The sequence below is a fragment of the Macaca nemestrina genome, chromosome 1 (assembly GCF_043159975.1).
Source record: "Macaca nemestrina isolate mMacNem1 chromosome 1, mMacNem.hap1, whole genome shotgun sequence".
Taxonomy (NCBI): domain Eukaryota; kingdom Metazoa; phylum Chordata; class Mammalia; order Primates; family Cercopithecidae; genus Macaca; species Macaca nemestrina.
Window position 1 is genome coordinate 75,586,431 of NC_092125.1, and position 12,167 is coordinate 75,598,597.

The 12,167-nt window shown below is 37.1% G+C and overlaps 1 protein-coding gene across 6 annotated transcripts in view; it reads right to left on the reverse strand.

The window, feature by feature from the left end:
- Positions 1 to 225: 225 nt before the first annotated feature.
- LOC105493512 (G-patch domain containing 2) overlaps positions 226 to 12,167 on the reverse strand; it is a 203,792-nt gene continuing 191,850 nt past the window's right edge. For 3 of the 6 annotated variants that reach the window (XM_011761184.3, XM_011761183.3, XM_071080781.1), the window contains one exon: positions 226 to 5,424. In XM_011761184.3, coding sequence (XP_011759486.1) covers positions 5,204 to 5,424 — 221 coding nt within the window. In that variant the 3' untranslated portion in view covers positions 226 to 5,203. The remainder of the gene's footprint in view (positions 5,425 to 12,167) is intronic. The other 3 variants (XR_011614256.1, XR_011614257.1, XR_011614266.1) reach the window with 1 other exon arrangement.

Consider the following 12,167-nt stretch of genomic DNA (forward strand, 5'->3'; position numbering starts at 1 on the left):
AACGCTGTGGCCAGTGTATTAGAAATACTGTGATTTTGCACATTATAAATTTCAAACTTTTAATGTGTTTTCCCCAAGTGCTTCACAACCATCTAAAAATTATTTTATGAATTTCATGCCTCGTATATGCAAGATGGTTTATCTATACTGTTTCCATAATGAATTACAGGCATCAGTGAGACACTTTAGAATTCCAGATTTGTCAGTCATCTAACAGAACTTTAGTTTGTTTTTTTTTTTATCTTCGCTAAACTCATTTACTTACCATAAATGAAATTCTGGCATTTGAAGAAATTAACTTCAATAAGTGATGGAAGAATTTGTTTGGATTTGAAAAGCATATATTGAGTGAGTATACTATCTCTCAGTCTTTCTATTTTTATTGAAGAATACTGTTTTTATAAAGAAAGAAACTTTTTTTTTAAAGAAATTTAATAGGAAGATGCAAACAGAAGATAGTTTTGGCTGTTTTACTTGGGATACTATTATAATATACTTTTATCTCTACAGTCTTACAGCTGGAAAATCAAGCATTCTATACACTCTTAATATACTAGCAATTTATCTTGAAAGCTCAAACTGAAAAAAAAAAAAAAAAAACAAAGATAAAAAATAGCCCTCAATTTTAACCTTACTTCAGCCTTGAAAAATTAAGAAACAAATACAGGACATTCTGATACTGCAACAGGAGGGAGGTATGTGGATCTGAGAATGATTTAAACTGTCTGACAATTCAAAGACAGGAGACAACTCTAATGTACAGATAAAACTAAAAGTGGCAATAGTAGATAATACTCCTGGCAGTTAATGGCAGTGACTCGCTGGAGACAAATCTGGATCTACTTAAAGTGTCAGGTGTGTAAAGTAATGAGTCTTTGCTTAGTAGGAACCCAGCAGAAGGAGCCTTCATGGTCCACTTGCCAGTTGAGTATATATTACTACAAGCCTGTTAAATCAATGAGTATTTAATACCTATTGCATGAAAAAAAAAAAAAAACCCTACTTATTTTAACAATTTTATTCAGTTTTTTTGGGAGAAAAGATAAGTTTAATCAACATAGTGAAATGCCTTTTACAGCAAACAAAACTCAACACTTTAATGTGTATTACGAAACACTTAAAATGTCCAAGCAGCTTTATGAGAGGCACAACTTTCCAAAAGGAAATGGAGTGATTGTAACAGATTTGAACTCTGATACTTTAAGCGGTCAGAGAGAGCCTGCGTACCCTGTTACATTAGAATCACAGAATCCTTGAGCGGAAAGAGACCTTAAGCAAGTTAGTCTAATGAAGCTTTACAGAAACAATAAAAACAGGGAAATGTGGTAGAGCAGCTCACAATTGACTATGAATACATTTGTTAATCAAATACATTTACCAATATTTTTCTCTAATTTTTTTGAGGTAGTGAAATTTTTCAAGGCTTAATAACAATGAACTTAACTGCATTATTAAATGCTAATTGTCATTGGGTACTCATTGAAACAAATTTTTGAAGTACTTTCAACTGTTAAAAAATTACTGTAAGGTAAAAGGGAAACAGTTAAAGCACAAAGACAATGACTGCGTATAAATAATGGTCTTAAACATTAGGTTTTATTCTTTCCTTCTTTGTTGTACTATTAACATAACTTTCTACCAAAAGAAAAATTAAAAAAAATTTTTTGCTAACGATTTCTTTACAATGCCAATTTAGATCACTTTTCTTTTTGAAAGACAAAATACAGATGAAAATGGTTTTAAAAAACATGTCAACAGTGATTTTTTTCTCTTTTGGGAAATATCTGCTCAAAATGAAATGTACTGAATAGAAGCAATTGTCAGTTCAATTTACAAGAATACCAATTCTCCATGTTAATATAAACATTAATAAAATGCAATATTTTGTAATTATGTCTGTATACTGCACACAGGCATTATAAATACACCTATAGGTACACATTATGTATCTCTTTACCCCTACTGTGTTAACTTCTGTTTGATAACCACAGTATGAGTTATAAAATATATGGTATTTAAATGCTGAGACCAATTTATGGGCAGATTTTAATTAGCAATGAATTCTTATTTAAAAGGGTACTATATAGTTTAAAAATAAAAGCAACCAAATTAAATATTGTATTTGGGGAGCAGAAAAGAAGGAAACAAATGACTCCAGCACACAGTCTGGTCATTATCAAGTATAACAAATACATTTTTTAAACAGTCAAGTTGCTAATGTAATCATGCTCACCGTCTCTAGGCTATTGCAGGTAATTAGGATAGAAAAGGAAGACCTATGCACTCTCTAAAATTTTTAGTACAACCAATTAATTTGCTATAAGGCTACAGATACTGTAGAAGAGTGGCTTCACAAAAGAGCAGAAGAAACATCTTACTGCCTTTTAAAGGAAATATAAATGATACATTCTAAATCTTGGGGTTCTATGGACATCATAACTGGCAAAAAGTTAACTGTAACTATATATAAAACACAAATTAGTGGGCTTCGGATGGTGAAAGACATTTGATTTATACTAAAAAATTCCTATTTTAATTGTGCTTGTTTCTCCAATTAAGTTCAGGTACAACGAGAACATCAGGTCTGCACTGAATTTTCTTAAAGACTGAATGCTGAGGGCATGTCAGTAGGAGTACGGGGGAAGCTTGGGATGTTATCACTTTTCTGCTTTGAGTGCTGATTCACATATACTGTAGAGTACATCTATTCTGTACAATTAAACACTTCAGCAGAATAAGAAGTATTTTAAGTCCTCTGTGAAACACATAGAGGGCGTCAAGATGAAGAACTGTCTTCTATTAGCTGAAAATACAAAGAAGAATTTTTTTGAGGTGTTAGAGAACCTAAATGTACATCCTACAGAAGTTGCTTCGGAAGCTCTGTATCTGGCCAGAACAGCAACAATAAACAGCATTCATAAGGATGGCAATATTTAATGAAGAAGTTCCTATACACTAGTCTGATATATACACTGCTCTTCTTCACTACGAGGGTTTTTACCTCCATTAGAACATAGTAAGGTGAAAAAGAACAGCCAAGTCCTCAGGAGTTTGGAACCAGGCTCACAATGACCTCATTGTTTGCTCTCAGTGGCTTCAAACTTGGCTTTTTGAGATCCTAGGGTTTTCGAAGATCTCCAGGCAATCAAATTAAGAAAAAGCTCAAACACCAAATTTTGAATAGACCCTAGAGCACAATACACTATCACAAAGAAGTTTTAAAACTTGCATATAATCTTCCCCCTTTCCCTGGTTACAGAGACAGAATGAGTATTTAGAAAATATCAGTTTAAAAAATGGCAAATTTATAAGTAAAAAACTTGTAGAAAGTCCATGGGGTTACTTTATCCAATAAGAATGATTCAAAAGAACATCTCTTCTGGTCGTCCATAGTCCCCTAACCAACCTGTCCTCTAGGCACAATATCCCTGGGAAAGAAGATGATTCTCAAGAAATGTACATTTGGCAAACTGTGAAGAATTTCAAATAGAAGGTTGGCCTTCGCCTCCCCAGTTGGCAGGATTTTTTTAGGGGACCACCTGAGAAAGGTCTGTTACATGCATAAACTTCCTTTAACACCTTTTAAAAACTCTTCTGGGGGCCAGGCGTGGTGGTTCATGCCTATAATCCCAGCACTTTGGGAGGCTAATGTGGGCAGATCATTTGAGGTCAGGAGTTCAAGACCAGCCTGGCCAACACGGTGAAACTATGTCTATACTAAAAATACAAAACTTATCTGGATGTGGTGGTGGGTACCTGTAATCCCAGCTACTTGGGAGGCTGAGGCAGAACAACCGCTTGAGCCCAGGATGGGGAGGCTGCAGTGAGCCGAGATTATGCCACTGCACTTCAGCCTGGGCGACACAGCCAGACTCTGTCAAAAAAAAAAAAAAAAAAAAAAAAAAAAAAAAGAAAGAAACAAAAAATCTCTTTGGAAAGTGACAAGATTTAAAAAACCCATTAGAAAGGTGATTCACGTGTGTTATCTTAGTCTTTACTCAACCAATAAAAGCCATTATAAATAAAATAATAATCATCATAAGTTGTTAATAATGAGGATAATAAATAAAGATCTTCTAAACTAAAAGCAATTTAGAATCTCTGATACTATGAAGCAAATGACTCAGGAATAGCTCAATACTAGGCACATAATAAAAAGGACTTCTTTGCTAGGTTTTAAAGTAACATCTTGGGTCCTAGAAAGGGCAAATCAGTACCATTTACTTCTTTTGTTCACCTTCTAAATGGGTTGGGCCATTGCCAGAAATCTGAGTTCTGGGAGAGCCATTTAACTCTTCATATAAATGGACTCAATATTGTAATAAATTACTCCAATGATTAAAATTTTAAATCCATTTACTACACTTGAGTTGATCTTAAAAAAAATATCAATCTTTGGGAAAACAGAGGTAGAAGTACATCTGGATTAACAGAATTTACAGTTCAATCATGGTGAATTTAAAAAATACATGTTTCTTTCAATAATCATTTTATGTTCTAAATGAGGTAAAATTTATAAAATCTGCATTAAAGTAATGTCGAGGGCACTCTGGTGATAACAATGATGAGGTTTATTTTTGTCAAAATGTCCAAGGGAAACATTAATTATTGTTTGTCAACTGTGAACTTCACACTACATTGTCTAAGGATAGAAAATTAATGGGTATCACTCTGTCAGAAAATCCTCACAAAGAAGCCAAATTCAAGGAATGTGAAATTGACAAGCCTTTCAAACAAAGATGTGTTCGGACTTCACTGATGGGATGGCAGGTCTATTGGGTTACAATAGATAGGGATGATATAAAACACAATCCTTTCCTGCCTATCCCATTTTAGAAACCGGTGGGTGTGCTCACATTTGTCTGGGCATTGCAGCACTGCACACATACATGAATTAAGCAAAGCATCAGAAAGTACTGACACATGAGATTAAAATAAATAAGAGAAACGAGCTGCTCTTTATACCTAGAAATAGCTGGAAATTACTGAAAAAAATTAAAGGGCAGAGGTTTTCATTTTAGCACCATGAATTGTGATGAAATCCCATTTCTCTCACTATGGTAGGACTGTATGCAGTAAGGAAGCTAGAGTGATGTGTTTGAGGCAATGTAGATTTTTGCTTCAAAAACAGAAGTCATGTTATCATTTTAGAACAATGGGACATACTGAATAAAGTCTGTAAAACATTTTTTCTTTGCTTTTCTTAGGCGGATTTTCCTGCATTGGGGGTATTAGTTGCGGAAGTACTTTTTGGTAGAGGAAATCCAAGTCCTAATCCCTTTGGCCTCTGCATGGCTTGAATTGGCTCAGAGATCCCCTTGCCATCTCGTCCAAGGCCTGAGCCAGGTGTCCAGCCCATATTCTGAAGCATTCGGTTTCCAATATTATTTTCTAGGATTGGCTGGGCATTTTCACCTACAAATCCTGAAATGATAAAACAACAGCACACATTAATCAGTATGAACACAGCTGAAGATATTAGGCTATGAAAACGATGTTCTCCTAAGTTTTTTTCTTTTTTCCAATCAGGTACTAGAGGGGGCTGCGTATTCATCTTTGGATACTTCTTGTAGCTGAGAGAACAATGGAAGAAAGATCTTGTTTAGAATTTCAATTCTAGCACCTCACAGCAGGGTGAGCTATTCAACCTCTCTGGGATTTTGTTTTCTCATCTGTGAAATAGCCACAATACAACCTACATTGCCTATCTCACAGAAACCTGTAGGACAGATGAGATCATGTATGTAAAGAAACTTCTCAGTAAACCATAAAGTACCCTACGAATGGATTTATTTTCATTACCATGTTAGCCTTATGGATTATTCTGAAAATCATCAACATATATGGTAATATCTTACATTTGCCCATGACTTTGACATTTGACAGAACCAAAACTAAAACCAAACCAAACAAAAAGCACAACTGGTGGCATCTTGAATTCCTAGGAATTTACATTCTTATAATCTCTCTCCTTGTTATTTATTATTCAGTCTGTAATGTATGCATCCTTTAGTTCCTTTCCTCCTTTTCCTTCCATGGCCACATTTAAATGACTATATAATTAAGTTAGTAGAAATAAAATAGAGGAAAATAATATTAAATATACATATATTATAAAATTTAAAAAATATATTATATAAATTTGCAGGGACATAGACCACAATTCCCTCCATAGGCCTCCAGGGATAGATATATTTCTCCCTATTTCCCTCCCTCCTTTCTTCCCTTCCATCCCTCCCTTCCTCCCTTCATTCCTTATTTGAAAAAGGAGATTGGCTAGTGCTTAACATGAAATTTAGATATAGATGTTGTTTACCATATTTTGTTAGCAGGCAATTGAGAAATGCATCGATTTTAAGCATTTTCTCTTTGATGACATTTTCAAAAATAGACTTCTAATTTAATTTTCTTTTTTAGGCCCTTATAGAGAAAGTTGAGCATAGATAGTGTATATTTGGTTCTAGGGAAAAACTGAGAAGTACTAGATATCTGAAGTCCAAAGATGGAGAAATTAACAAACACCATGAAAGTCAAAGAATATAAGAACTTGAGCTCTTTCCTTCAATTGCAAGCTTGGGCTTGGCCTTGGGCATGGTCGGTCTATCCCAGGCGTGGCACAGGTTGGCTCTTTCCTTGATTGGTTCATTTCTGTTCCTCCTCTAGCAGCAGGTATTGTATTATCGTGTATGAAAAGGGAATATAGCAAATCTGGAGCTAACCAGATACAAGCAATCAGAAATTATTTAATTTCTGATTATCAGAGCATTATCAGAGCATTTCTCATGGTTACTCCCCTCTTAGAAGAAAGTGGTTAACAAACAAACTAATATTGGAGTCTGTAAAAAAAAAAAAGAGAGAGATGAAAGTGTATCTTAAAAGAACCTTTGTCTTAGTGAGAACATATTTGGCCCAGCCCAATCTCTTATACCAGGGCTCAAATTTACAGGGATACAGTGTTTGACACCATTCCCTCCATAGGCCTCCTATACTAACACTTTCCAAATATCTATAGAATGCCTGTGGTATAGCAGCTGAGACCTGGCTCTAGCATATTTCTGCTCTGAAATGTGGACCATGTCTTCCTAGACAGAGGTAGAAATGGGCAGCTGTTGACATAACCACTCACTACCCTCAAAGGTTCGTGAGTCTCTTTAGTACCAACCTATACCTCACCCTGCCACTACCCCTTTCCCATCATCAGTTTTCTTCTTCTCTGACTCAGGATTATTACAGGACCTTCTCCCCAACTACCAAAAAAAAAAAACCCTGGAACTCTCTGTCCTACTGTTTGCACCTTCTCCCCAACTACCAAAAAAAGTTGTAACTCTCTGTCCTACTGTTTCTCTGAGACTATGTTCAGAATGGTGGTACCAGCAGAGAAGGATCCTTGGATCTCAAACATCAATAAGAATAACAAAAATATTAACAATGGGACTCCAGAGTACAGTAGTGTTCTCTTTCTTATCCTGAGTTGTGGTTACCCAAATGGCCAATTTATTATTGTTCTTTACACTGTTCATATACTTTTTTTTTTTTAGACAGAGTCTCACTCTGTTGCCCAGGCCAGAGTGCAGTGGTGAAATCTTGGCTTACTGCAACCTCCGCCTCCTGGGTTCAAGTGATTCTTGTGCCTCAGCCTCCTGAGTAGCTGGGATTACAGGTGTGTGCCATCACACCCAACTAATTTTTGTATTTTTTAGTAGAGACGGGATTTCACCATGTTGACCAGGCTGGTCTTGAACTCCTCACTTCAAGTGATCCACCTGCCTTGACCTCCCAAAGTTCTGGGATTACAGGTGTGAGCCACGGCACCCAAACTGTACATACACATTTTTAAGTGTATTCTTTGAACAATGTATTTCACAGTAAAAAATAAAATAATAGTAAAAGAAATGTCAGCGTTGAACCAACAGTGTATCTTATCTGGTAATCTGTATCTCACATTGTGGGGAAGAGCAAGCGAGTCACGCTCTATGATTCTTACTTGTAGAACAAGGAAAGCCACAAAATGCTAGACATGGGTTTTAATACCTACAACCCTCTTATTTACCATGGAGTAATCATCAATTGATTTTCAAAGCCGTTTATTAAACATTTTGGTATTTTCAATCTTCGGTGCATTTCAAGACCAAGAAGAGACCACATCATTACCATTTGCTAAATTCCTTACAGGGAGTAAGAACTAGCCAATGATTAATTGGCTTTGGATTTCTCAAATGAATTCATAGCTCATGGAAACAAGTACCTTAACATGTAACAGAAAGAACCTTCAACTACTTGCCTATTGAGTGGCAACATCTAATGTCAAACAAAAATTCTTGACTAACATTATTTACTGCTTGAGAAGGGCAAAATGCATATACAGAGATTATAAATATATGTGTGTGTGTGACAGTGAAAAATGGACCTTAGTCACAAATACATACACGCATGCACAAAATAAAAGTCTTTTGTCAAAAATGCTGACTATAACACAAAAGCAATTAATTTATTTTGAAGTCATGACTGTGGTGGTAACCAGGACAGACCTCCACAGACCTCCAAGGTATGCGGTTTCTTCTGGACAGCGGCTGATCAGGTATGTCAGGTTAAACAGTGCCTTAGCATGTTGTCTCATATCCCTGATTTTTCGGTGATTGTCATAATTAATTTAATTCTACCCTAAGCTAAAGCCAGACCAGAGGTCTAATGCTGCTCTGGGCTGTACATCTGTTTACTCACATTTTTGATAGGATAGCTTGCAAAAGTTCAGAATTAAAATTTGTTTAATATTTAAGAAAAGAATAATGCCAATTTAAAATATTTCTATAAAAATTGCTAAATTATGGTGCATTTTCAGTCCTAAAGTGAACAGCAAATGATAATTGATTCACTATTATAATTTTAAAATGTTGGTATTTCAAGCAGGGTAGCCCAGGGGTGATCAGCATACTCTCATGCTTTTGTTTTTATATAGACGGAAAAGAACTCATTCTCATTTTTTTAAATGATGGTTTCATTTTTCTTCATAAAAGTAAAACGATATGACACAAAAGAAAGCATTATCTTGTACTTGGAAGAAAAAAGAACATTTTATTCTTCAAATGCTAAATCTTTCCTCATAGAAACACAACCTAAAAAACAAAAACAGTAACAGAGACTTCATCATTCATGGAAAGTGATTCTAGAGTAAAATCTACTGTTGGCTTCTCATCCTTCTTTTATGAGATTAAGACTTGGGAGTGGAACAACTCAGCCTCAGTGCAGTATACACCACAACCATAATTTCCCTTTCTTTTGCTCCTGGCAGTGTTAAATCCTTTAAGACCTTTCCTAGAAGGCTCTCCTGCTTGGGCAGCTTTAGCAATACATCGCCTGCTAACCTTTCTGCCTGCTTCCGCTCCCAGCCCCCTGTCTGCTGGATCTCTCATATCCATTACAGCTGAGTCGGTCCTTTCCCCTCAAATCTTCCAAAGAGTACCGTGGAGGGTAATTCACTTGCATAATTGGCTCAAGAGATGAAAATCTTGTATCGGCCTCTCTTAGCCACTAATCTATCCAGCTGACTGCAAGCCTAATTGGCAGCTTGTTTAGTAATTTGGCTCCTAAAGTGTTGTATTGATGTTGGATAAACAGCCAATGGAAGGGGAGGTGACACATGCTGCTTCCCATAGAATAGCTAGTGTACTCCGCCTCTGTCCCTACCCTGTATTCACAAGGCATTTATTAGTTTGTGATCACTCTTTCTTCGCATACTTTTTTCGCCATTACTTGACTAGCCAGCTGAGAGGCTGGGCTATTCTCACTATTATTAGCAATGTTATAACAATGGTAAGTTATAATACTGTCCTCTGTTCTCAGTAACTAATTTAGGGGCACAGATTTTTGATTGTTATTATTATGAACTCAAGGAACAGCATGAAGCACAGTTTAAGATGAGAGAAAGTGGTAGGTGTTACTACTACTCGTCGTCTAATGTTTTAATTATTTCATTTATTAATATAGAAAAGCTTCGTTACTTCAGACTAGTTTATAATTTTATCTGCAATATTGCAGACATACTTCATGATACTTTTGTTAACTAAAATCAGTTTAAATAGTTAAGTGTGTAAATATATGAGGCACTGACTTATTTAAATAACAGAAATTTAATGTAAAACTAGTTTTTTTTCCTTAAGTGATAAAAATCTTGTAGAGAATAAAAGACATGATCTGTTATTGACATGCTTAGAAGAGGAAGTGTTCTTATTAACAGATGTTTTTAGTTAAACCGAAATATATTTCTTATGGAATGCTTATGTAGCAAACAGTATGTATTTTCAAAAAATTAAAAATAAATCTTACAAATAGAAAACTGTTTTGGCCCCGAAGTCAGATAGGAATGTTTGCCACAATATAATCAGAATCCTTTTTGGTCTTCCTACTACAAAGCATGTCTACACAAAGCATGTGGTATATTTGTTAGGTATCTGATATTCATTATTTCTACTCTTCATTCAAAAAGGAAATTTTAATGGTCCTCAGAGAGTTGAAGTCACTTAACCTTGACCACACAGTGAGTAAGCTAGGACTTAAACTTTGGTTAAGCTTACTCCAAAAGCCTACATACATTTCTTTATCTGATTCCCTATAAGAATTTTTAGCAGAGATATTGTACAAATCACTACAAAAATTCATTGAGGAATATATGAATTGCAATATTAGGTTCTCTCAGTTTGTATATGAACAATATATCACAATTTGTATACGGACCATGTATCACAAATATATCACAGATACATTTGGATAACGCAGAATACAATGATGTCTGTAGCCCTTAGAAACTATAAAAGCTTCCATATTCATAATTTCTTTTGATCTTTTCAACCTGAAAGGGGAGTATTATTGGCCCCATTTTATAGATGAAACTGATGTTTGGAGAGCTAATTCAGCTGCCCGAAGTCAATTAGCTAAAAAGTACCCCAGTTAGAACTTGAACTTAGGACATTTGATCCCAGATGCCACCCTTTCAGCCGACTGAACACTGAACTTGCAATATTATATCATCAACATTTTCTGATGCATGGGGAGTTGCCCACAAGATGGCCGAATAGGAACAGCTCCGGTCTGCAGCTCCCAGCGAAATCAATGCAGAAAGTAGGTGATTTTTGCATTTCCAACTGAGGTACCTGGTTCATCTCACTGGGACTGATTAGACAGTGGGGGCAGCCCATGGAGGGCGAGCAGAAGCAGGGTGGGGCACTGCCTCACCCAGGAAGTGCAAGGGGTCAGGGAACTCCCTCCCCTAGCCAAGGGAAGCCTTGAGGGACTGTGCCTTGAGGAATGGTGCATTCCAGCCCAGATACTATGCTTTTCCCACGATCTTCACAACCCTCAGACCAGAAGATCCCCCCGGGTGCCTATGACACCAAGGCCCTGGGTTTCAAGCATAAAACTGGGCAGACACCAAGCTAGCTGCAGAAGTTTTTTTTCATACCCCAGTGGCACCTGGAACGCCAGCAAGACACAACCATTCACTCCCCTGGAAAGGGGGCTGAAGCCAGGGAGCCAAGTGGTCTTGTTCAGCACATCCCACCCACACGGAGCCCAACAAGTTAAGATTCACGGGTTTGAAATTCTCACTGCCAGCATAGCAGTGTGAAGTTGACCTGGGATGCTCAAGCTTGGTGGGGGAAGGGGTGTCTGCCATTACTGAGCCTTGAGTAGATGGTTTTCCCCTCACAGTGTAAACAAAGCTGCTGGGAGTTTGAACTGAGTGGAGCCCACCGCAGCACAGTAAAGCTGCTGTAGCCAGACTGCCTCTCTAGATTCCTCCTCTCTGGGCAGGGCATCTCTGAAAGAAATGCAGCAGCCCCAGTAAGGGGCTTATAGATAAAACCCCCATCTCCCTGGGACAGAGCACCTGCAGGAAGGGGCGGCTGTGGGCACAGCTTCAGCAGACTTAAATGTTCCTGCCTGCTGGCTCTGAAGAGAGTAGCAGATCTCCCAGCACAGCGCTTGAGCTCTGCTAATGGAAAGAATGCCTCCTCAAGTGGCTCCCTGACCTCTATGCTTCCTGACTGGGAGAAAACTCCCAGCAGGGGTCAATAGACACCTCATACAGGAGAGCTCCAGCTGGCATCTGGAGGGTGCTCCTCTGGGATGAAGCTTCCAGAGGAAGGAACAGGCAGCAATCTTTGCTGTTCTGT